Genomic DNA, 27,283 nt, shown 5'->3' with positions numbered 1-27,283 from the left:
TATGTTACAATCCAATCTATCACTCAGGAACCTATATGCAATACCATAATATATTCTTCTTTATCATGTATGTATGCACCTTAATGCAATACCATTTGTAATTCTGTTTCCCGGAAATGGCAATCGCCATTACGGCAAGTGTAAGCCACATTGAGCCTGCAAATTGGTGGGAAAGTGTGGGATACAAATGCTACAAATAAATAAATAAAACCTTTTCAATCTTGAGGTACACCTACATTTTGAAAATCATCGTGTAGTACATCGGTCACCCTGTACTAGTGCACAGAGGACTGTGTCCCCCCCCCCCCCCCAAAAAAAAAAAAAAATAGGGAGATTCTAAAAGCACCCAGAGGGTGAAGTATAAAAGAAATGGTCCAAGAGGAGGAATGCAGAGGGGCTCCTTGTATAGGACAAAAAGGTGGGGGGTTAATTTGATAACCCCCCCCCCCCAGTCTGATTTTATTGCATTTGGACTTCAGTAGCCACTGTGGACACAAGTGTCAGATATCGAATTAAAAAAAGCAGGACGCAGTTATCTGCGACTACAAATGTGCTCAGAACGGTCTTAGTGCTGTGAGGTGGTGAAAGCAGAGCCTATGCGCTGGTCTCAGACACTGGTGACTTTCACAGCATACCTGTGCAGGTTCAAAAGCACATCAGAAGGCCATGGCACACACTGTTTAAGAAACAGCTTTAGACTGGAGGTCTGCACCTAGAAGGAACCATAAGAAAGTTTCATACCTGCATCTGGACCCTGATTTAGGAAGGTGAAGTAGGGGGAAAAAAAAACAACTCCCCAAAACACCTTTTTTGGTAGAAGTGCAAAGCCAAGGATGAAGTTTTCACTTGCGCCAAACCCCTCAGAGAAAAACTGCACTGGCTCCCAATCAAAGAAAGTATTGCTTTCAAAATCTGCACCCTGGTTCATAAAATTATCTACAGCGACGCCCCGGGATACGTGACAGACCTCACAGACCTACCAACCAGAAACACAACAGGATCAACACACACATACCTAAATCTCCACTACCCAAGCTGCAAAGGACTCAAATACAAATCCACCTATGCATCCAGCCTCTCCTACATAAAGCACACAACTGTGGAATGCACTACCAAAAGCCGTGAAAACAATTTATGATCACCTGATCTTCCGGAAATCATTAAAAACCAACCTGTTCAAAAAGGCATACCCTACCGATCCAACTTTGTACCCTGCAACACAACGAAACCAAAGCTCGTAATGGACATATAATAACTCTTCCTCTCTACAATTCCCTAATGTGTCTGTTAACTTACACACGAACCTTATTCTACCACAACATTACTGTATTTGTTCACACCGGAATTGGCGAACGCCTTTACGGTACTATGTAAGCCACATTGCGCCTGCAAATAGGTGGGAAAATGTGGGATACAAATGTAACAAATAAATACATGAGGTTTGGCAGATTAAACAAAGCAGAGGTTAGACTGGCTTGCAAACAAGACAGATCACAGGGAAAAAATTTTTTTTTTGCTGTGCCACCAGAAATCTCAAAAATAGATTTCTATTTATAGGATGGAAAATCTTAACTAGTTCTGGCAAAGAGACTTAGTAAGTGGAGTCCTTATCTTGTGGTATGGCTAACATGCAATTAAGAGCACAACTAAGTCAAGCTGTAATTTTTAAAACTAAACAGCTGCCAAGTTACCCTGTCCCAGGAGGGAGGCTTTTTGGCCAGTCAGTTTTGAGCTTCTCTCTCAAAAGCACTGCGAGATTTAGATTCTACCCACTGAATCGGTGCTCTGGGTCCCTTAGTGCACTAGAATGAATCTATCAGAAATCAAGGTGTGGCCTAAAAGATTCCCTCTTGGAACTGATCATAGCTGTAAACTAAAATGGTTTCCGCAAAGTGTTGATCAGTACTATTTAAATGATTCCCAATCATTTAAAAAAAAAAAAAAAAAAAAAGTGCTCCATCATGAATTCAACCAAAAGGTGAAGGTGACATTTGTTGTTTATAAGGCTAAAGGGGGTGGGAGAGACCGATTAGTCATTTCCTTGGACTACTGTAAAACCAGAGAACCAAAAATCAAAGCTTAGGATTTGAGAAGCTCAAGTCAAACCGGAAGAAATGTCAACCACATATATATTACACCAAAAATGCATGGGAGGAGCAGTCCTGTGGTATTACTTGACTGACTGTACGTTTGTCCTTTAGATTGTAAGCTCCTTGAGCAGGGACTGTCCTATGTTAAATTGTACAGCGCTGCGTAACCCTAGTAGCACTTTAGAAATGTCAAGTAATAGTATTACTTTGTGTATGGTGGGACAGTTGTGCAAGTCAGACTGGCTCTGCTTAATGGTTCATGTCTACAGAAATTTGAGAGGAAAAACAGTAGAAGAGAACACCGATGTCCTTTGTCATCTTCCTCTTTCCAAGAGTAAAATGTTTTTAAGTGTCATCTCTACCTTAGCAGGCTGCTATGACGACACACACTCAAACAGCACAAGACTTCTGAAAGTCAACACACTGACCTTCCAAAGCACCGCCCTGCCCTTAAGCTACAAGGTCACCCTGCAACTCTGGAACAGTATCACACACCACATGCTGCACTGTTTGGTGCAGAAGAATTAGCTAGCTGGAGCAAGTTTAAACAGCATGGTCCTCAAAAGTACCAGCACAGGTTTTTCCACTAAAACAATGAGTCAGTTATCTGCAAACTTCTCAGCAAAAATCACAGGTTTACCTCTTTCACAGAAACCATGATGAAATTAGCTGTAGACAAATGCTGGTGTTGAGAAATACTGCCATGCTCATGAAATACCATTTGTTAGTGTTTACACATGTTCCTGGATGTCCACATCCATGGCTGGATGCCCCACTAGGGGTGTTGAAAAAAATATACTATGCCAAAAAGCACACGCTCTAAAGGTTTCTAAGAATTTCAGTTCCTAATCACCCTAGTGTAAAGTTTAAAGTCTACCACTACTACATCCTCATTTTTAAGATGGTTACTTAGTATAGTTTAACTACGCTACAAAAGTCAAATACAGGCTGAGGAGAGAATCAGTTACATTTACTTACAACTGGAAGAACTGTAACAAATACTTTTTACTGAATTAACTTATCCTTTGCACTGAATGCAACCAAAGTCAGAAGGGTTAATTTAACCCAGCAACAACTGAGGAAAGCATGCAGAGGGACAGGGGAAGGTGGATGGGATTTAATGTACCTACAAAGCAAAGCAGATTCCATATTATATACAGGTACTTATTTTGGGGCAATGGAGGGTTCAGTGACTTGCCCAGAGTCACGAGGGCTGCAGTGGGAATTTAACCAGGCTCTCTTGATTATCAGGCCACTAAACTAACCATTGGGGGGGGGGGGGGGGGTTGGGGATAGGACTTGATATACTGCCTTTCCGTGATTACAATCAAAGCAGGCTACATATTACTGTATATAAAGGTACTTATTTTGTACCTGGGGAAATGGAGGGTTAGGTGTCAGAGTCACAAGGAGCTACAGTGGGAACTGAACCCAGTTCACCAGGATCAAAGCCTACTGCACTAACCACTGGGCTCAGAGTTCTTTCCAACCCATTTGCTTGTAAATGAATATATGTATATAAGCATGCATGCATGTTTGAGGGAGGGGAGGGGAGAGGAGAGGGGAGGAATGTGACACGTGTATGTTTGGGGGAAGGAGAGGGGAGGAATGTAACTCCCTAATCACTATGTTACAGTGAATAACAGATACATATACCACAGCAGTCTGCTGCTGGAACTGTTTCTTCCATGAAAAAATGTATTGAGGCATGGAGGGATTAATTTCTCTTCTGCTCCCCCACCACATACAAATCTTCACTTGTACAGCACAAGTTCCTCCACATCAATTTCTCCTTTCCTGTGACTAGATTTGCCTTCCAGTGCTCTGACCCCACAGCTTTATATGGATCCTAAAGGATCTGCTGGGATGGGGGAATTACAGATAAGAGGTTTTGAACACTGAAAAATGTCCAGGCACGTTACCCATCTTTATTCTGGCCATTAATGTACAATTCTACTGACTACTGGAAAAAAAAAAAAAAAAAGGGAACAGTTTGCAATCCTAACCGCCTCTCACAGGACCCCCTAACCAGTGGGCACAAAATATGTACAAAGTTTCGAGGTGGAGCAGTTGCAGAGGGTTATATTTGGAAAATGAAGTAGCTTGCAGGGTGGTATAGCAGATGGCGGTGGGGAAAGTGTTTGGGATCTTGGACAGAGTATAAATTGCACCTTGTACAGTGCCTTTGCCTTATTTAACTGCTATATTTCCTCTATGGCAGGAAGACATCTCCTCCTACTACTACTACTATTTTGCATTTCTATAGCGCTACAAGGCGTACGCAGCGCTGCACAAACATAGAAGAAAGACAGTCCCTGCTCAAAGAGCTATGTAATAAAAGTGAGCCAAGCATAGGACAATCAAGCCATTGTGACATTACTGATGAGGTTGGCTCTTATTGGTGGACTGAGGCATTATGACATCACAATATTAGCTCTGGTTACAAGAGACTACTACTACTACTACTATTTATCACTTCTATAGCGCTACAAGGCATACGCAGCACTGCACAAACATAGAAGAAAGACAGTCCCTGCTCAAAGAGCTTACAATCTAATAGACAAAAATAAAGCAAGCAAATCAATTAATGTGTAGAGGAAGGAAGAGAGGAGGGTAGGTGGAGGCGAGTGGTTACAAGTGGTTACGAGTCAAAAGCAATGTTAAAGAGGTGGGCTTTCAGTCTAGATTTAAAGGTGGCCAAGGATGGGGCAAGACGTAGGGGCTCAGGAAGTTTATTCCAGGCGTAGGGTGCAGCGAGACAGAAGGCGCGAAGTTGGCAGTAGTGGAGAAGGGAACAGATAAGAAGGATTTATCCATGGAGCGGAGTGCACGGGAAGGGGTGTAGGGAAGGACAAGTGTGGAGAGATACTGGGGAGCAGCAGAGTGAGTACATTTATAGGTTAGTAGAAATACACTGGGGCGTTTTTTGGGAGGCAGGAGTGGAAGTTCCCTCTGGAACCCCCAGTCTGGATTTGGCCCTTTTTGAACTCATGACTACTAGCTTGGAGAGTTATTTTCTCATTCAGCAGACATGACCTGTTTTATATACTTTTTTCCAACTTTCTTTGGGTTGAAAAGATGATTTAAAAAAAAAAAACACTTACATATATAAAGAGCAACAAAGTTACCTAAATATATAAAATTATTTTCTCTACTTGAGAAGAGATACTTTTTTTTTTTTTTTTTAAGCAAATCTACAGCTGCTCGAATACCCCTGGTATTTACACTCTTGACTTTCTGAAAGTCAAGCTTTTAAGTCCAGTTCCAACCAGGCATTCTGTTTTCACAGCGACTGAAGTTTGCATAAAAACGCCAGTCCCAGTATACCTAGCCAACATCCTCCGTTCTCCTTGCAGCCACCTTGAAACCATGCCTCCACCCACCAAGCATTAACCCAGGCCTGCAAAGTCATCCTTTGGAGAACAACCTATCAATATATATAAATGGCGAGTGTCGTACTCACTCGCAAATGCGCAGTAGAGACCCTCTCTGCCCCGCCCCCACGTCAATACGTGATGACGGGGGCGGAACAGAGAGTGTCTGTACTGCGCATTTGCGAGGGACACCGCCGTTGCTAACGCTCCCCCCACCCGGAGTTGCCACCCGCCGCCACCACCCACCTTCCACCCGGTCGGGCCCTCGCTCCGCTATTGAAACAGCGAGGGCACGCAGCACACAGCTCTGCTGAGCTGCCGTCGGCCTTCCTTCTTCTCTGCCTGTGTCCCGCCCTCGACAACATTACATCACACGAGGGCGGGACACAGGCAGAGAAGAAGGAAGGCCGACGGCAGCTCAGCAGTAGAGCTGTGTGCTGCGTGCCCTCGCTGTTTCAATAGCGGAGCGAGGGCCCGACCGGGTGGAAGGTGGGTGGCGACGGCGAACTCGGCGGCGGGGTGGGGGGGCCTTTCAACCCCCCCTTCCTATACTAGCCCGTTTTTACGGGCTGAACGGCTAGTTCAGTATAAATTAGAAACCACAAGGACATTAGTACCTCTCTCTAAACTACACCTCTATTACCAACACTAATGCCCAGAAGATCGAAAGTCCAGTGCGGTTCCAAACAGTGCTCTAAAAAAATAGCACTGGAACAGTTTGGGGCTTTACCGCCCCTATGATCAGAGATAATAGAATGCAAATTTGTGTGCGCTATTATTTATTGCATTTGTATCCCACATTATCCCACCTATTTGCAGGCTCAATGTGGCTTACAATGTATCGTTCTTGCTGGTAATAGATTAGAACGTAATCACTTATTGTTACATAGAGATACTGAATAACATATTTCTGATCATAAAGTGCTTTTGAAAGCCCAGACCCATCAAACACAGGGGCTAGAGGTTCGTGGGACCACCAGACTCCAAACAGCATGGCCCCTATGCCCCTACAGAACCCCCACCCAGCCAGCAACATAGGGGCTAGAGGTCCGGCAGACGTCCAGTCCCCCCAACCCAAGTTCGGTGGGGCTGGAAATCCAGTGGGTCTCCAGCCCCCCTAACACCCCCCCCCAAAAAAAAAGCCACGGTGGACCAGTGGGCCTCAAATCAAACCCTCCCTCAGCCTGGTGGTCTAGCAGCCCTCTTTCCCACCCCTTTACCTTTGTTGGAGGAGGAAGGTACATTCCCAGTGGTGCCCAACCATGCCCAGTGCATCCTGGGATGCACTGGGTGGTGCTTCACACCATATAAGGGAGAAGCCCCACCATATAAGGGAGAAGCCCCACCCAGCGCATCCCAGGATGCTCTGGGCACGGCACCGTCATTTTTGAGGCAGCGCTGCTGGAAGAGGAGGAAGTCTACCTCCCTTCTCCAGCAAAGGTAAAGGGGGGGATGCTAGGAGGGGTTAGAGGGGCTGGAGACCCAGTGGATCTCCAGGGTCCCCCTGAACTTGTCAAGGAGAGGTTGGGGGGACTAGAGGTCCACCAGACCTCCAGCCCCAGTGTCACTGGCTTGGGGTGGGGGTTTTGTGGAGACATTAGGCCACAAGGACCATGCTGTTTGGGGTCTCATGGTCCCACAGAACTCCAGCCCCTGTGTTTGACAGGTCTGGGCTTTTGACAGCCCAGACCTGTCAAACAAGTACAGAAGGATATCCTCCCGCACTTTACCCTATGATCAGAGATAATAGCATGCATAAATTTGCATGCTATTATCTCTGATCATAGCAGCTGTAAAGCCCCTCGCTGTTCCAGTGCTATTTTTAGAGTGTTTGGACAGCACAGGGCTTTCGATCATTTGGGCATCAGTGCTTAGGCTTTACACTATCTCATTCAAGTTAGTCATTCAGGATCCTTTCCTATACTGAAAGTAGTTTTCACTATTGATACCATGACAACCCTTACTTGAAGCAAAGTGTCTTACTCTTGTGGGAATTCTGATAAGCAGCAGTGGTTTGAACTCCCTCCCTTACTGTCATAATCAATGGAAGGCGGCTCCACATTGTCCTCCAGCTTAACCGTCTTGATCCCAACTCTTCCTTTAAAAATTGTACAGTTTTTAGAAGTGAGGCCCAGGAAAAAGGAGGATGCGGCCTGGTGTGCAGTCACATACCTTACTACTACTATTTAACATTTCTAAAGCGCTACTAGGGTTACGCAGCGCTGTACAATTTAACATGGAAGGACAGTCCCTGCTCAAGGAGCTTACAATCTAAAAGAAAAGGTGTACAATCTAAAGACAATCTAAACAATCTAAAGTGTAGAGTCCGTCTGATAGGGCATACTATATTTCACGAAAGGTTAGGTGCCGAAAGCAGCATTGAAGAGGTGAGTTTTAAGCAGAGATTTGAAGATGGGTAGGGAGGGGGCTTGGCGTAGGGGTTGAGGAAGATTGTTCCAAGTATAGGGTGAGGCAAGGCAGAATGAGCGGAGCCTGGAGTTGGCAGTGGTGAAGAAGGGAACTGAAAGGAGGGATTTGTCCTGTGAGCGGAGGTTGCGGGCGGGAACATAGGGGGAGATGAGGGTAGAGAGGTAGTGAGGAGCCACAGACCGGGTGCATTTGTAGGTAAGGAGGAGAATCTTGAATTGTATGCGGTATCTGATCGGAAGCCAGTGAAGTGATTTGAGGAGAGGGGTGATATGAGTATATCGGTTCTGGCAGAATACAAGATGTGCAGCAGCGTTCTGAACAGATTGAAGGGGGGATAGATAGCTAAGTGGGAGGCCGGTGAGGAGTACGTTGCGAGAGGTAATGAGAGCGTGGACGAGAGTTCGTGTGGTGTGCTCAGATAGGAAAGGGCGAATTTTGCTGATGTTGAAGAGGAAGAAGCGACAGGTCTTGGCAGTCTTCTCCTCTTGGTCATGCCAACAGTGGGGAGTGGGGGCTGGAGAAAGATGGATGGATTGTGTGCACCATGGGAGAGGGGCTGGAATATTTATTTGTTGGGATTAACGGCCTTTAGGAGGATTCACCCAGTAAGGTCAGGCAGACCCTCGCTGGAGGTTACGGAGAGGAGTGAATGCTGAGGAAAGGTAGAGAGCTGCTAAAGGCTTAGAGTGATTTAAAATGAGTTCACAACTCCTTTATACGTCTGACTTAACACTCCATTGTCTCACCTACAGACTGTAGGCCATCTATTGTCAGGGAGACTGGGAAATACCTGATCACCCCCTCCCCCCCCAAACACAAAACCCTCACTTTGAGCTACTACTGAGAAAGGTATAAGCTAAACTCAAACATCCCATAATAAAGCTCAAATCAGAGAACAATAAATCCATCCATATTTTATTTATTACATTTGTATTCCACATTTTCCCACCTATCTGTAGGCTCAATGTGGCTTACATAGTACCGGAGAGGCCTTTGCAGGCTCCAGTGTGAATACAGGGTGTTACGGTAAGACCAAGATCATGTGGCACAACCACATTAGGGAATCAGAGAACGGAAGAGTTGTGTTGTACCCATTACGTGCTTTAGTTTGGTTGTGTTGCAGAGATTAGGCATTTAAGTTGGATCGGTAGGGTATGCCTTTTTAAACAGGTTGGTTTTTAGTGATTTCCGGAAGTTTAGGGGGTTGTACGTCATTTTCAAGGCTTTTGGTAATGCGTTCCACAGTTGTGTGCTTATGTAGGAAAAAACTAGATGCATAAATTGTTTTGTATTTAAGTCCTTTGCAGCTTGGGTAGTGCCGATTTAGATAAGATCGTGTTGATTCGGATGTATTTCTAAATTGGTAGGTTGATCAAGTCTGTCATGTAACTCAGGGCTTCTCCGCAGATGATTTTGTGAACCAGGGCGCAGATTTTGAAGGCGATGCGTTCTTTGATCGGGAGCCAGTGTAGTTTCTCGCGGAGGGGGGGTTTTGTGCTTTCAAACCGCGTTTTACCAAATATAAGGCTAGCTGCCGTGTTTTGAGAAGTCTGAAGCTTAAGGTTTGTTCTTTACATCCCGCATAAATTCCATTGCAGTAATCTAAGTGGCTTAGTACCATTGATTGTATCAGGTGATATAAGATTACATAATAAACACAAACTTGTTAATACAACACAAACTGCCAAAGCCACAGATGTTGTATATCACCTTGGGAAATGTATGAGGATTTATTTGCTGCCTTTTTGAAGAGAACTGTTTATGAGTGTTTAATATAGTACAGAAAGACAAAAATAGATAGTATACAAACATTTAAACAGTCTAAACACCTCCAATAAGGCAGATTTTCAGAAGATGCATACATACACTGAAAGAAGGGAAGGATCCTCAGGAGCTTAGCCTAGAATGAGTGGCAGAGCTGGTGGTTGGGAGGCGGGGATAGTGCTGGGCAGACTTATACGGTCTGTGCCACAGCTGGTGGTGGGAGGTGGGGATAGTGCTGGGCAGACTTATACGGTCTGTGCCAGAGCTGGTGGTGGGAGGCGGGGCTGGTGGTTGGGAAGCGGGGATAGTGCTGGGCAGACTTATACGGTCTGTGTCCGAGCTGGTGGTGGGAGGCGGGGATAGTGCTGGGCAGACTTATACGGTCTGTGCCAGAGCTGGTGGTGGGAGGTGGGGATAGTGCTGGGCAGACTTATACGGTCTGTGCCAGAGCTGGTGGTGGGAGGCGGGGCTGGTGGTTGGGAAGCGGGGATAGTGCTGGGCAGACTTATACGGTCTGTGCCAGAGCTGGTGGTGGGAGGTGGGGATAGTGCTGGGCAGACTTATACGGTCTGTGCCAGAGCTGGTGGTGGGAGGCGGGGCTGGTGGTTGGGAGGCAGGGATAGGGCTGGACAGACATACGGTCTGTGCCCTGAAGAGGACAGTACAAATAAAAAAAAGTAGCACATATGAATTTATCATCTTGGGCAGACTGGATGGACCGTGCAGGTCTTTTTCTGCCGTCATCTACTATGTTACTATATACACTGAAAGAAAACAACAGGTCTGTCCGTTTTACCTAGATTGTACGCTCTTTGAGCAGGGACTGTCTCTCTATGTCAAGTGTTCAGCGCTGCGTGCGTCTGGTAGCGCTATATAAATGCTATTAGTAGTAGGTCTATAGCACGACTACAAATTCTTTCCCAGAACATCAAACATATAAACGGCGAGTGACCGAACTCACTCGCAAATGCACAGTAAAGACCCTCTCTGTCCCGCCCCCGTGTCAATACATGATGACGGGGCGGGACAGAGAGGGTCTCTACTGCGCAAGGGGACGAAACCGCCATCGCTACCACTTCCCCCCCCCCCCCCCCCCCAAGGTCGCCGCCACCCACCCTCCACCTGAGCCGGGCCCTCGCTCCACTATAGAAACAGCGTCAACGCAGCACACAGCTGAGCTGCCGTCGGCCTTCCTTCCCTGCCTGTGTCCCGCCCTCGCCACGCTCTCATTACCTCTCTATCCCCCCTTCAGTCTGTTCAGAACTCTGCTGCACGTCTCATATTCCGCCAGAACCGATATACTCATATCACCCCTCTCCTCAGGTCACTTCACTGGCTTCCGATCAGATACCGCATTCAATTCAAGCTTCTCCTTCTTACCTACAAATGCACTCAGTCTGCTGCCCCTCACTACCTCTCTACCCTCATCTCCCCTTACGTTCCCGCCCGTAACCTCCGTTCACAGGATAAATCCCTCCTCTCAGTACCCTTCTCCACCACCGCCAACTCCAGGCTCCGCTCATTCTGCCTCGCCTCACCCTATGCTTGGAACAACCTTCCTGAACCCTTACGCCAAGCCCCCTCCCTGCCTGTCTTCAAGTCTTTGCTTAAAGCCCACCTCTTCAATGCTGCGTTCGGCACCTAACCCTTACCATTCAGTGAATCCAGACTGCCCCAATTTGACTGCCCCTATCGGACCGACCGTTCACTTGTCTATTAGATTGTAAGCTCTTTGAGCAGGGACTGTCTCTCTTTGTTAAATTGTACAGCGCTGCGTAACCCTAGTAGCGCTCTAGAAATGTTAAGTAGTAGTAGTAGTAGAGAAGAAGGACGGCAGCTCATCTGAGCTGTGTGCTGCGTTGACGCTGTTTCTATAGCGGAGCGAGGGCCCGGCAACGGCGAGGAGAAGGGGCCTTTCATACCTTTCCCCCCCCCCCCCCCCGTCCAATACTAGCCCGTTTTTACAGGCTCAACGGCTAGTTAACCATATTAGGTCCCTGTGTGGGATGGATTACATGGAGAATCATCCGTTTCTTCCCCTTCACGTAAAGATGACTTTGGATTCTGGGTTCACCTCACCAAATTCAGGACCCAAATCCATTCCTTCCTACACCACAGCTGATTTCAGCTTCAGAAGCTGTCAGAAAATGTTCCTTCTGCTGCCCACCATGGCTCCTGCATTGCGCCTCACTTCCAAGAGAAAAAGAGTAATTGGGAGATCCTATTTTGAAGGTTTTGAGGGATGAAGATCCCCCTCCCTCAGCTGGTTACATGCAAAAGGAAGGGAAAAGGCTGAAGCATTTAGGGCTCTTCAGCTTGGAGAAGAGACAGCTGAGGGGAGATATGATAGAGGTCTATAAAATAATGGGTGGAGTGGAACAGGTAGGGTATGAATCATTTGTTTACTCTTTCCAAAAATACTAGGACTGGGGGGGGGGGGGGGCATGCGATGAAGCTACAAAGTAGTAAATTTAATACAAAATCGGAGAAAATGTTTCTTCACTCAATGTGTAATTAAACTCTGGAATTCGTTGTCAGAGAATGTAGTAAAGGCAGTTAGCTTAGTGGAGTTTAAAAAGGGTCTGGGTGGCTTCCTAAAGGAAAAGTCCATAGACCATTATTAAATTGACTTGGGGAAAATCCACTGCTTATTTCTGGGATAAGCAGCGTAAAATGTACTGAGCTTTTTTTGGGACCTTGCCAGGTATTTGTGACCTGGATTGGCCATTGTTGGAAACAGGATGCTGGGCTCGATGGACCTTTGGTCTATCCCAGTGTGGCAGGACTAAATGTACAGGATCTGATATACCACCTTTCTGTGCTTACAATCAAAGCAGTTTACATATTATACAGGTACTTATTTTGTAAGCGATTTGTCCAGAATCACAAGTACCTGCAGTAGGACTCAAACCCGGTTCCCCTGGTTCTCCGGCTGCTTGCACTATTAGGTTACTATTCCACTTGACACACTATCTCACTATGGGGGGAGGGGAGGGGAGGGGAGGGGAGGGGAGCCCCCCCCCCCCCCCCAAGTTTGATTATGCATACACTACTATGTTTTTGACCAAAACTAATCTTAAAGCAGGGTGATTACAGGCAAAATACTTTTTAAAGCCACTGGCAAAAATAGTAGGTGGAAGTACAGACAGGACATTCAAAACACTTATTCAGTTTGGTTTTTTTTGTTTGTACCCCGCACTTTTTCCCCACTCATGGCAGGCTCAATGCGGCAGGCAATGGAGGGTTAAGTGATTTGCCCAAAGTCAGAAGGAGCTGCCTGGGCCGGGAATCGAACTCAGTTCCTTAGTTCCCCAGGACCAAAGTCCACCACCCTAACCACTAGGCCACTCCTCCACTTTTACTGAAAAACAGCAACTAAGATTACAGAGATGTTTACAGCTGGATGGATGCCAGTGCTGCCCCTTCAGGCAACACAAGCCGTCCTCTTTAACAACTGGATAACACTTAAGGTAATAAATTTGATGCCAAAAATTAAGTGTTAACCAGTTGTTTAAGAGGACAACTTGTGCCTGCCTGAAGGGGCAGCACTGGCATCCATCCAGCTGTAAACATCTTTCTGTAACCTTCCACTCCTTGTTTTCAATAAACTGAATAACAGAGTTGCATGCCCTGTGAACTTCCACCTGGTATTTGCCAGTGACAAAGTATTTCGTCAGGGTAGGAGTTCTGAGATAAGAGGAAGCCTCTCTGGGTTAAATGAATGCTACTTTGCTGGGAGACTTGAGAGGTGTATTTTCAAAGAACTCGAGACTTGCAAAGTTACACGGCAAACCCTTGGTGACAAAATCTTAGGATAGGAAAGAATTTGAGGTTTATTTTAATTTCAGTAAAAAAAAGGCAACCATTATTTATTAGCTTGTTTAAATCAAAACTTGTGCCTTTCATTAAAGCCCTAGAGTAGTAAAAGGTGGGTGCTAGAGAATTAGAACACTTATCAGATCTAAATTTCTTTTGCCTTGGTCTGTCTTTCCCCACTCACATCTCTTAAATTTAGAGTCTGTTTACTAAGCCACGCTAGCGGCTTCCACGTGGCATTGCCAACGCAGCCCATTCAAAGTGAATAGGCTGTGTCGGCACTAGCACACAGCCTGCCACACTAGCAGCTTAGTAAATCCCAGCATTTTTAAGTTATCCCAATTAAAATGACAAGAGGGAAAATTTACCACCACAAGTTATTTTCACCAGCAAGTAATTCATTCTAAACAGAACATTACAAATAACCTTAAGGCCGTTTATATTGGTTTAGGTATTCCTACTAGCTTCATAAGTTTAAACAAACTTACTAATGCTAAGATGCAAAGAGAAGATAATGCAAAAGACTGAAAATTAGACAGTGTGACTCACATGTACAATTACCTCTCGGTTGGCAAGAAAGTACATGTGCACTCAATGCAAAGGGCACCTAGCTCTCAGAGAACAAGACCAATCTCTTGAGGCTACAGTAGTGGAAGAGCCGAGGCAGGACAGAAGTACACAAAGTAAACCTACAGGGACATATTAGAGAATTCCCACCTTCACTCTGGTTGGCTCTCTGCTACCTTGGGAGAGAAGAAGTCACCTGACAGACTAGCATCACCTTAATGAAGCAGGAAGCAATCCTGTAGCCACAATACCATCTGGGGATGCATATCCAAGGCCTTTTACCCAGGACCGAAGGGTTAAGATGGTCATTTTGTAAGGAGATTTGATCATTAGGCACGTAGATAGTTGGGTGGCTGTTAGGTATGAAGACCGCTTGGACACTTGCTTGCCTGGTGCAAAGGCAGCAGACCTCATGCGTAACCTAGATAAGATTTTAGACAGTGCTGGAAAGGATCTGGTTGTATATGTGGGTACTCGCAACATAAGAAAATGTGTGAGGGAGGTTCTGGAAGTTGAATTTAGGTGGAACCACTTCAAAAAGGAGAACAACTTTTTAAACATGAACCTATGGGAAAAGCCAACAGTCGCTCAGAGCAAACGTTTGGAGTGAGGTATCTGAAAGATACTATCAAAACAGGAAAGTAGGTTAGGAGGCAAAAGTAAGCTAGGTGTCTAAAGACAAGCAGAAAAATAAAGATTGGAAGTTTCCCCTAACAACTGCTAAGCAGCTTGTAAACACTGACTCCTGAGCCCTTTCCACAGATTGTGGGACAGGGATGTAGAAGATATGACGTGTCCTGTTATTTGACTTTTTTTTTTTTTTTTTTTTAACTCCGTTATTTGCTTATGTCCACCTTATTATTGCTCTGGGTGAATTTTTTCAAAAAGGTGGTAAATCCAAAATAAAAATACTTTTGAAACGTCTATATACAAACACTAGAAGCCTAAAAAAAAAAAAAAAAAAAAAAAAAAAAAAGAACGGGAGAGTTAAAAGGATAGCACTAGATAAAGGGGTAGATATATCATTATAGGGCATCTCAGAACTGGTGGAAGGAGAATAACCAATGGGATCACTGGTACCAGGGTACAATGGGGTGGATCAGTGGCATTATATACTAGAAACTGAATCCAAGAAGAAAAAAAATCAACAGGAAACAGACTGCAACATGGAATATTTATGTGAAGGAAGAGACCATTTCAATGGGCTTATAGATATCATCTGCCTGGATAATCTCAATTGCCCCTGTATTGAATGGATAACACTCACATCAGGAAATGCGAAGGAAGTCAAGTTCTTAGGTGAAATAAATGTCTGCTTCACGGAATAGCTGGTTCATGAACTGACACAGGGGGGGTTAGTTTAGGTCTAGCCCTTAAAGGAAGGCAGGACGACTTGGTGAAAAAAGTGTAACATATTGGGACCAGTTGGCAATAGCAATCACGTGATCAAACTTGAGTTAATAAATGCAGTAATTACTTTAGCGTCTTCATGCCATGAGCATTTAACTTTCAAGAGAGCAACTATGATAAAGAGGAAAATGGTAAAGCTTAAAAAAAAAAAAAAAAAAAAAAAAAAAAAAAGAGGACCTGTAAAGGCTAAGATAGTGTCCAATGTTCCCAAAATAAGCCAAATGGGAACAGATTGATGGGAACATTGGACACTAAAGGGTTCTTTTTAAATCAGTCGGGCACTCATGTTTAAAAAAAAAAAAAATACCATCTTGGACGTCCAGAAGTATCCCACATAGTCAAGGTGAAAAGGCGGCCAAACAGCCAGCACAGTTAAAAGATGAGGTGAAAAGATGTTCATTGTTTGAAAGATGCTATTAATGCCGAAACAAGGATCCAAATGAAAACAGGAAGCAATATAAGCACTGGCAAGTTAGCCTCTCTTATCAATGTTTAGTATAACAGAATTTGACAAAAAGGTTCATAGTAAAACTCATAAAACTTTTAGGTAGATCAGAAGCAGAAAGACTGAGGGAATCAGTTGAACCATTGGATCATCAAGGACTTAAAAAAAAAAAAAAAAAAAAAAAGGCACTCAGGGTGGTCGGGGCTATAGAGAACTAAATTAAATTCTTTGCTTCAGTCTTCACTAGACTACCCCAACTTGACATTTCGTCCTTTAGATTGTAAGCTCTTCTGAGAAGGGACCGTCCTTAGTTATTAATTTGTACAGCGCTGCGTAACCCTAGTAGCGCTCTAGAAATGTTAAGTAGTAGTAGGAGGGTGCAAAGGAGCTACCATGCTAGAAGTGGTATTAAAAGGTGACAAGGTGACGCTATGGAGGAACCGATATCTCTGAACTGCAGATATTACAGGTCAAACTGATAAGCTAAACAGCAAGGGGGGGAAAAAAAAAAAAAAATCACCTGGACTGGATGGTATGCTCAAACATGAAACTGCAGATCTACTAGTAACCTGGAACCTAACCATTAAAATTAGCCACTTTCCAATTTTCAGGGACCATAGACACCACCATCTATTTTTAAAAAGGGTTCCAGCAGCGACACAGCGAGCTTGACAGTGCCAAGCAAAATGGTAGAGTATTATAAAGAGGGACATTACTGAACACAAACAGTTTAACAGGACAAGGTCAACATGGATTTAGCCAAGGGAAGTCTTGCCTCAATTTGCTGGGTTTTGAGGGTGTGGAACATATGGATAAAGGTGAGCCTGCTGAAGCAGAACATTTGATGGTCCCTCATGAGATACTCGTAAGGAAATTTTGAAACAAAACCAAAAAAAAAAAGCACTACACGATAGTAGGCAATGTCCTGTTATGGACCGGCAGCAGTTAAACATAGTAACATAGTAGATGACAGCAGAAAAAGACCTACACGGTCCATCCAGTCTGCCCAAGATAAACTCATATGTGTATACCTTACCTTGATTTGTACCCGTCTTTTTCAGGGCACAGACCGTATAAGTCTGCCCAGCAGTATTTCCCGCCTCCCATCCACCAGTCCCGTCTCCCATCACCAGCTCTGGCACAGACCATATAAGTCTGCCCTCCACTATTCACACCTCCCAACCACCAACCCCTCTTCCCCCCACCTGCTCTACCACCCAATTTTAGCTAAGGTTCTGAGGATCCATTCCTTCTGCACGGGATTCCTTTATGCATATCCCACGCATGTTTGAATTCCGTTACCGTTTTCATCTCCACCACCTCCCGCGGGAGGGCATTCCAAGCATCCACCACCCTCTCCGTGAAAAAGAAGACAGAGCAGGGTTAGACAGACAATTGTCTCCATAGAGGAGAGTGAATAGTGGAGTGCCATAGGGATCTGTGCTGGGACTCATACTTTTAACCCAAGTGATCCGGAAATGAGAAAGATAAGTGAAGCGATCAAATTGCCAGCTGACAAAAATTATTCAAAGTTGTTAAATCACATACAGACTGAGAAATTCAGGAAAGGAGGATCTCTCTAGGTAAAAGAGTGGCATCCAAGCGGCAGATGAAATTTAATGGGGGCATGAACAAAGTGATGCACATTGGGAACAAACCAAATTATACCTTCATGATGCTAGGTTTAGGGTTACCATATGGCTCCAGAAAAAGGAGGACAGATTGAGCCAGTCTGGGTTTTACTTCCATTGCTTTCAATGGAAGCAAAACCCGGACTGGATCAATGTGTCCTCCTTTATCTGGAGCCATATGGTAACCCTAGCTAGGTTCCACATTAGGAGTCACCACCCCAGGAAAGATCTAGGTGTCATCATGGAAAATATACTGAAACCTTCTACTCAGTATGTGGTGGGTAGCCAGAAAGCACTAAGTATTAGGAATTAAGATAATAAAATACAGATAACACTACAGGGCTCATTTTCAAAAGAGAAAAATGTCTACAAACTGGCATAAAGCAGCATTTATTTTATTGCATTTGTATCCCACATTATCCCACCTATTTGCAGGCTCAATGTGGCTTACAGAGTTTTGTTATGACATGGATATTACAGGGTATCCGATACAATTGGTAATGTACAGAGATTAAGTAATGGAAGAGTGAAGGAGGTGTTAGGGAGGATAGTATATAAAGGGAATTGGCATAGCTGGGTAGATTGATGGGGGTAGTTTTGTAAGGCTATGGGTTCTCTTTGTAGGCTTTGTTGAAGAGATGTGTCTTTAAAGATTTGCGAAAGTCAGTTATTTCGTTGGTAGTTTTCAGGGTTGTGGGTAGTGCATTCCACAACTGTGTGCTCATGTAAGAGCACACAGTTGGGCTTTTTGCTTACCATAACATTCAAATCACTATTTTTTTTTGTTACATTTGTATCCCACATTTTCCCACCTATTTGCAGGCTCAATGTGGCTTACCATTGTACCGTAGAGGCATTCGCCATCTCTGGTAGAGAAACAAAGAGTTGTTGAGGTCGAATAAGGTTCATGTGTTATAGACACATTGGGGAATCGTAGAGAGGAAGAGTTGTGCAGAGACTATTACGAGCTTTGGTTTCGTTGTGTTGCAGGGTTTAGGCATTTAAGTTGGGTCAATAGGGTATGCCTTTTTGAACAGGTTGGTTTTAAGTGATTTCCGGAAGTTCAGGTGGTCGTACATTGTTTTCACGGCTTTTGGTAGTGCAGACTATCTATGCATTTTGTCTGCAGACGTCCACATCACAACAGGGTATGTCAGGGGCAAGATTAGGGCATTCCTAACACTTGGACATTTTTCTGCCATAATGGGGGGGGGGGGGGGGGGGGAAGGGAATGTCCAGGACTAAATTACGACGTTCTGAGCTAGATCTGTTTTAATAACGACTGAGCCACAAAAAAGTGCCCTAAATGACCAAATGAGCACTGGAGGAATAAACAAATGACCTCCCTTTACTCCCCCCCAGTGGTCACTGACCCCCACCCCCCCCACCTCAAAGAAGTGAAAGAAACAGTTCATACCAGACTGATAGCTTCAGACGTTATAGTGGTCGGTGAAGTGCACTGTGGAGAAGGGGGCTGAAGCCCATAATCCACTCTTGTTATATCTGAGGTGGACAATGTCAGCCCCCTCCCCTGCAAAACCCACCCAAAACCTACTATACCCACATATAGATGACACCTGCAGCCATAAGGGCTATTGTAGTGGTGTACTGTTGGGTACAGCAGATTTTTGGTGGGTTTTGGAGGGCTCCTCATACAATGTTACGGTGAGATGTGTACCTGGGAGCTTTTATGTGATGGCCACTGCAGTGCCCCTTGGGGGTCCCACTACTCTGTTGGGATGTCTGTGTGGCCAGTCTACTAAGAATGCTGACTCCTCCTACATCACAATGGCTTGATATTGTATGCTTTCACTTAGACTTTCAAAAATGAACCAAAAAGATGACCGCACAGAGCACAAAAATATCTAGCAAGTGGTCATTTTCAAAAAAGCAAAGATACTTACTTATAGCAGGTATTCTCCGAAGATAGCAGGCCTTATATTTTCACATGTGGGTAACGCAGGGTCAGTGTTACCGGTCTGGTGCTTATAATAAGCTTAGCAGGACAGGAGGCCACACACAAATCACCACACTGCACAGCAGCTGCTATCCCGCCTGCTGGAGATAGAGAATACTGGCTTGGTTGCTATGCACAGGACCTTAAGTCATTTGTCTGACTGATGCACTGGAGCAAGTGCAGTGCTTGAAACCACTGGGAACCTTCAAGGACATGAACGGAAGAACAGCCATGGCAAAAATCAAACAACTCAATGGTGCTAAAAAAAAGGGGGGGAGAGCACCATGAAAAAGAAGAGTTGGGTTTCTGCCAGGTACTTGTGACCTGGCTTGGCAACTGTTGGAAACAGGATACTGGGCTAGATGGACCACTGGTCTGACCCAGTATGGCTACTCTTATGAAGAGGGAAAAACAACTGGAGTTCAGGCTTAAATGCAGTCTAGTGAGCATGGTAAAAAAAAAAAAAAAGAAAAAATTACAGAGGCAAAAATAATAAGATATGGGGAAACCCCACCCCCACAGAGAGGTATATAAAAAACAAAACGAAGACAAAACAAAAAAGGCCAAAGACTGAACCAGAAGTGAAGAGTGTGAATAAACATGTCCTCTCCTCATCGCAGAGAGAAAAGAGAACTGCTGGTCCCACACTCTCACAGTGGACGGGAAGGCACTTGTGCATGAGCGGTGGAGCGCGCCTCGCGCTCAAAGACTTGTTTTAAGCTTGCTGCAAGCTCCGGACTGGCAACACGGACCCCGTGTTACCCACATTGAGGATTATAGGCCTGCTTGTCCTCTGAGAAAATAAGATACAGCGATGTTCAAAACAGCAAAACATCTATTTACTATTTGGATTCTGGATGGACATCATATCGAAAATGTCCTTACTCACCACTCTATGGAGTGGCTGCACACCAGAACTGCATGGTGTGCTCATCTCAAAAAAAAAAAAAAAAGCAGAGATAGTGAATTAGAAAAGGACAGAGAAGGGCACCAAAATGATAATGTGGATGAAAACAACTCTTATGAGGAAAAGACTAAAGAGAAAAGAGACGAGGGGGAGATAAGATAGAGATCTTCAAAACAGTACAGAGAATGGGTAAACAAAATCAATTATTTACTCTTTTAGAATGTACAAAGACTACGAACTAGGGAACACATTATGAAGTTACATACTACATTTAAAACAAAATCCGAGAACATATATTTTTGCTCTAGGCATAGTTAAGCTCAGGAATTCATTGCTTTTACCACATTCTCCAGCAATTAATGCGGATGTGTTTTAAGAAGTTCAGACAAACCTTTAAGACAACCTGAGGAAAGCCACTGCTTATCCCTGGAGGTAAGTAGCTGGGATCATTTTTTGGGATTCTGCCAGGTATTTGTAACCTAGATTGGTCACTGTTAGAAGCAGGATACTAGGTTATATGTACCTTTGGCCTGACCCAGTACAGCAATTGTGTTGTGTCTCTGACCAGTATTTTTCCATTGCAATAATCCTGCTTTAAAAATAGTTTGGACAAACATAGGATCATATGAAGGGAAGGGAAATGGGACTTGATATACTACCTTTGAGGTTTTTGCAACTACAGCCAAAGCGGTTTACTTATATTCAAGTACTTATTTTGTACCAGGGGCAATGGAGGGTTAAGCGACTTGCCCAGAGTCACAAGGAGCTGCAGTGGGAATTGAACTCAGTTCCCCAGGATCAAAGTCCACTGCACTAACCACTAGGCTAGGACTAGGTTGACCACCACTATACTAGATAAACTGAAAATAGTTTCAAATCTATAGAGATACCAAGATTTTCCTGCAGAATTTCAATCTATTTGATTCAAGGCCCTGCTTAACATACAATGCTACCCCTCTATCAATTCAATCCACCCTATCACTACGATATAATTTGTACCCTGGTATGACAGTGTCCCACTGGTTATCCTCCTTCCACCAGGTCTCAGAGATGCCTATTATATGTCATTTTTCATTTAGTGCAATATATTCAGGGATCGGTGCTGGGGCCAATTCTGTTCAATATATTTGTGAGTGATATTGCCGAAAGGTTAGAAGGTAAAGTTTGCCTTTTTGCGAATGATACTAAGATTTGTAACAGAGTGGACATCCGGGAGAGAGTGGAAAACTTGAAAAAGGATCTGCAGAAGCTATAAGAATGGTCTAAGGTTTGGCAATTAAAATTCAATGCGAAGAAATGCAAAGTGATACACTTAGGGAGTAGAAATCCACAGGAGACGTATGTGTTAGGCGGCGAGAGGGATCTTGGGGTGATAGTATCTGAGGCTCTGAAGGCGATGAAACAGTGTGACAAGCCGGTGGCCGTAGCTAGAAGGTTGCTAGGCTGTATAGAGAGAGGGGTGACCAGCAGAAGAAAGGAGGTGTTGATGCCCCTGTACAAGTTGTTGGTGAGGCCACACCTGGAGTATTTTGTTCAGTTTTGGAGGCCTTATCTTGCTAAGGATGTAAAAAGAATTGAAGCGGTGCAAAGAAAAGCTATGAGAATGGTATGGGATTTGCGTTACAAGACATATGAGGAGAGACTTGCTGACCTGAACACGTATACCTGGGAGGAAAGGAGAAACAGGGGTGATACGATACAGACATTCAAATATTTGAAAGGTATTCCGCAAACAAACCTTTTCCGTAGAAGGGAAGGTGGTAGAACTAGAGGACATGAAATGAGATTGAAGGTGGGCAGACAAGAAAAATGTCAGGAAGTATTTTTTCACGGAGTGGTGGATACAGTATTTGGAATGCCCTCCCGCGGAAGGTGGTGGAGATGAAAACGGTAACAGAATTCAAACATGCGTGCGATAAACATAAAGGAATCCTGTTCAGAAGGAATGGATCCTCAGAAACTTAGCCAAGATTGGGTGGCGGGGCTAGTTCTGGGCAGACTTCTACGGTCTGTGCCCTGAAAATGGCAGATACAAATCAAGTCAAGGTATACACAAAAAGTAGCACATATGAGTTTATCTTATTGGGCAGACTGGATGGACCTGAAGGTCTTTTTCTGCCGTCATCTACTATGTTACTATGTAACTCTCCCATCTTATTTCTTAGGCTTCTGGCATTCGCATATAGACATTTTCAAACTATGCATTGTGATCCCAATGCACCGCTAGGGGTCAAGCATTCATTTCAGAAAATACTGGAGACCAGAGCAAGTGGGTATTGCTCCTGTCTCCCAAAGAGATACAGGTGGTGGTGTCCAGGGCCCACCAGAGATGAATCTACAAAAGATTAAGAAAAAAAAAAACCCAACCTATCAGCAGGGGTTAGCTTACAAATGACAAAGGAAGGAGGCACCTTACACTTGATACATTAAACATCTGAAGCATTACCATTGTGGTATCTATTTTTCTACCCTCACACACTTACTACTGTAATTTGAAAACTGGTTTATTGCATCAGGAGCAAAAGAATTTTTTTTAGCATAAGTTAGAACACTGTTGGGCTGATGTTCTGAACTCCCACAGTAAGCCAATAGCACAGAAACCTAGTTCTCCAATGCTCAAAGCAAATAGTATTCAAATTATATGCATGATGCAAAAGCAAGTGAGGGAATGTGCTTGGCACATGCAGAGTTTCACAGTAAGCTCAGATCTTGAGTGCATACGCCTGGCAAGCCCAAAAGTGAAGCACACATTGGCATCTGTTTTCTGTAGCTTTAAATATATGCATTTCAATTTTTTTTTTTTTTACTTGGAAGGCTTATATTTAAATGCAGGAAACAGGTGCCAATGTGTGCTTTTACTTGGGTTTGCTCCGACTCTCACATATTAGTCTCTACCAGCACTTAAGGGCTTGCAAGGGCTTCTTTCTGCTTCTAAAGTATACAAAAACTGGAAGATTTCAAAAGAAAGAATCATGAGAAATGCTCTTCAAACACACTGCCTGCACCGAGCTGGCGTTATTTCATCAGCGTCAAGGCGATCTTGTTTTATGCGCTGTTCTCTGAGCATCGGGAGGGAATAGAAAGTGACCTCATTAACATCCGGTTTGACTACATTAGCATGCTATTTGGTGCTAATCTTCGGTGTGCATGTTTGTCTCCCACCCTAGAGCATGTGGGCATTCTGCGCTCACTATTTCAGGTGCTAGACTGGTGCCAATTGCCTCTAGTATCAGCATTTGGTTCCAAGCAATGGCCCATGTGTGGTGTGAACTTCAGGCCACGGTTCTAATACACAGCTTACTACATCAGCCCCTTAAAGGGCATAAGACCCCTTGAGTACAAGCTGCCATCCTATCATGCCAAAATAAGATTGCAGGAAAGTGCTCAGAATGGAGTCAGGCTGCTGGGCAGCATGCAGGAGCTAAGAATGCGGTGTTTCTCCTCAGTTTCCAAGAATTGGTGAAGTCTGAGAAAGGTACATCTCATGAAAACAAATATTTAGAAAAAAAAAGTTATCACATTTTAAAACCTCCATTCTGCTATTTGTGTTATATATTTTTCCTTGATGGCATCACTTATAAATCTTACAAGTTTTTTTTTTTTTTTGGGGGGGGGGGGGAGGAGAAGAAACAGCAGCTGAAAAAAGGCCTTTTCGAGGGAGAATGTCATTTACGAAGATTTTATGCAAAAGTATATCTAAATGGAGGCAGAGGGAAAAAAAATCTAATTAAATGTGCACAAATAGGCCAGCCACTGATTTAAGTAGAAAAATACATAAAGGTACACACGGGTAAGAGGTGACATTGATCTCTGCAACCTGAAAAGAAGGTCAAAGTGCTTAACTAAACAGTCACGAGTCTGAGCAGGTCACAAACAGCAGCACTTAAGAAACATTAAAGTAAAGTACCCTTTTGCAGTTGATACATGCAACAATGTTTTAGTTTAACACCAGAAACCCACTTCCTCTGCACTCTTAAAATCGATTTCCCCACAAAAAGTTATAAAGGTGTGTTCTAAATCGTGTCTACCTTCAACATATCACAAACACCACCCAACCAAGCTGGTAGAGTTGGAAGTCCACTTCGAGAGGTTCATTTTTACACCAAGTGAAAATAAGGCGCTACTTTATTGGAAATATATAATTTTTGATTACCCCATGACCAAGTTAGTCCTATAAGAAGGGATTCACTTTAGACCTCAATGACCTGCAAGGGAACTGAACGAGGCTGAAAGCAACAGCCAATCCCTAGACCCTCCTGCAGGGCACTGGAGAGGGGCTCGTGCTGGCGGCAGGAATGCGAGCTGAGCCCCTGCCAGCTCCCACTGCCCTTGAGAGCAGCCCTGGAGGACGGCCTCGGGCCCACTCAGATGCAAGCGCACCCCCAACTTCCCCCATCTGCTCCCGCTATGCACGCGCGCGGCTTCCGAGCTGCCGGAGGCCCGAGGTGGCGGGTCTTCTCCTCTCTGAAGCCTGAGTTTCTTCCCCCAGCCGGCCCTTCGCGCACTACCACGGAACAAGTGTCACAGCATTGCCGTAGATAGCAAGCGCCGGCAATAAGTTACAGCGGGACCCGAGTAGTGAAGCACGCGCGGCCGCCGGCTTACTCACAACTCCTCAGCTGTTGCACTTGCTGGCTCAGGGCGGGCGCTAGGACGGCCGGGTTCTTAGCGGAAGCAGCTCTGCAGAGCGAGTGCACAGCCCGGAGGTAGCCAGCCATCCTGAAGGATCACCAGAGAAGGGTTGCACTGCACGCGCCGCCGGCAGAGGAGCAAAAAAGGAAGGACGGGGGCAGCAGCGTCCTGCTATTAGCGGCTACACAGCTCGTCCCCGCCCACTGCTACTGCTGCTCCTCCCGCGCGGACAACCCGGCTTCAGTTTTCAAGGGCACCTACGTCACCGCCAGCGCTTTTTATAGTAAGGAAGCGAGCGCGAGACCGGCCGGCTGCAGCAGGGCGGGAGGGAGCCGCCCGCGAGCTGTGCAATCCAATTGCTTTGAGAATCTGCAATTGTAGTCGCGTGACGGCGGCGGAGGAGGAGGCAACAGTAGCAGCAGTGAGCGGGTGCCACCTATTTATTACTTTCATTCATCCCAGCCGATCGCGCCTGAATAATTGCGTCCCCTGAAGCGGCGTTTTCTTTTACGCTGGCCGACTCGGGAGTCGGTTGTGTTTCACGCACGCGGGGGTAAGGAGGGGGCGCGCGAGAGAGAGCATTTGAGGACAGATAGAGGGGACGCAAGCGTAGCGGTAGGGCCGCAGGTGCTGTATGAATTTTCTCCCTGTACCTTGCACATGCTTCTCTGCATTCTGTTCCACTTTTATTTGGTAATGCATGCTGTAATCACATGTTCGGAGGGGGAGCACACCTCACACCCCAATCTCAATCCCATGCAGACCTAGTTGTTTTAATTTTTAATACTAACAGAATTGGCAAAGAATCATTGCAAAATCGAAGTGAATAGTCTTATTCTGTCCCCATTACATGTAAGTTGAGTGGAGTAGCCTAGTGTTTAGAGCAGGACAGGGTTGTCTAACCTCGGTCCTCGAGTGCCACAGGTTGTCAGGATTTCCCTAAAGAATATGCATGAGATCTGTTTGCATGTACTGCCACCATTGTGTGCAAATAAATCTCATGCCATATTCATTGGGGAAAATCCTGAAAACCTTACATGGTGAGGGCTGAGGTTGAACATCCTTCTTTAGAGCAGTAGGCTGAAAAACCAGGGAAGTGGGGATTCAAACTCCATTGGTGCTGTGTCTCATCTTGGTCAGATACTCCCTTCATTGTCTCAGGTACAAACTAAGAGGGGGGGGGGTCGATGTTCAAAGCTGTGCACTAAAGCTCAGAACGCAACAAATAGCGCAGGGATGGGACGACTTTCCTATGAAGAGAGGCTGAGAAGGCTAGGGCTTTTCAGCTTGGAGAAGAGACGGCTGAGGGGAGATATGATAGAAGTGTATAAAATAATGAGTGGAATGGATCGGGTGGATGTGAAGCGACTGTTCACGCTATCCAAAAATACTAGGACTAGAGGGCATGAGTTGAAGCTACAGTGTGGTAAATTTAAAACGAATCGGAGAAAATTTTTCTTCACCCAACGTGTAATTAGACTCTGGAATTCGTTGCCGGAGAACGTGGTACGGGCGGTTAGCTTGACGGAGTTTAAAAAGGGGTTAGATAGATTCCTAAAGGACAAGTCCATAGACCGCTATTAAATGGACTTGGAAAAATTCCGCATTTTTAGGTATAACTTGTCTGGAATGTTTTTACGTTTGGGGAGCATGCCAGGTGCCCTTGACCTGGATTGGCCACTGTCGGTGACAGGATGCTGGGCTAGATGGACCTTTGGTCTTTCCCAGTATGGCACTACTTATGTACTTATGGGATGCTCAAAGGAATTAATATGCAAATGACATGCATGCTTAATTTGCGCTATTAAACTTCTCCTACCCACCCTGCTACACCATCTATGAGGGACTGTTATATACACTGTCAGCTAACACATTTGCTTATTTCTGATCTGATGAAGAAGGGCAACCTTCGAAAGCTAATCAAGAAATGTGTTAAGTTATGTCCAATAAAAAAAGATATCATCTTATTTTCTTTTCCATGTTTTAATTTTGTTTGATTTCTATTGATTACCTTTAAGAGTGGACTAACACGGCTAACACACCTCTTCACTATTAAACTGAAAGTAGGGAAGAATATGCCTGACATGTGCACATAAAGTTTTGTAGTAAGCATGGCTCTTGTGGGCATGGCCAGACAAAACAGGAAGTGCAGGCACACATTGGTGCTGTTCTTCTAATCTAGCCCTTTAAATATGAACCTTCCAAAAATTGTTTACACTTACATTTTGAAAGGCTCATATTTAAGCACAGAATAACAGGT

General features: G+C 44.7%; 1 protein-coding gene across 1 annotated transcript in view; it reads right to left on the bottom strand.

The window, feature by feature from the left end:
* The window catches only part of LOC115459866 (isocitrate dehydrogenase [NADP], mitochondrial-like), a 59,955-nt gene extending 34,755 nt beyond the window's left edge, over positions 1-25,200 (bottom strand). The window contains exon 1 of the mRNA XM_030189673.1: positions 25,001-25,200. Coding sequence (XP_030045533.1) covers positions 25,001-25,109 — 109 coding nt within the window. The 5' untranslated portion in view covers positions 25,110-25,200. The remainder of the gene's footprint in view (positions 1-25,000) is intronic.
* Positions 25,201-27,283: the final 2,083 nt, after the last annotated feature.

The sequence above is a fragment of the Microcaecilia unicolor genome, chromosome 1 (assembly GCF_901765095.1).
Source record: "Microcaecilia unicolor chromosome 1, aMicUni1.1, whole genome shotgun sequence".
NCBI classification, from domain to species: domain Eukaryota; kingdom Metazoa; phylum Chordata; class Amphibia; order Gymnophiona; family Siphonopidae; genus Microcaecilia; species Microcaecilia unicolor.
Note: the sequence above shows the minus strand (reverse complement) of the source record. Positions and strands in the feature narration are given on the sequence as shown.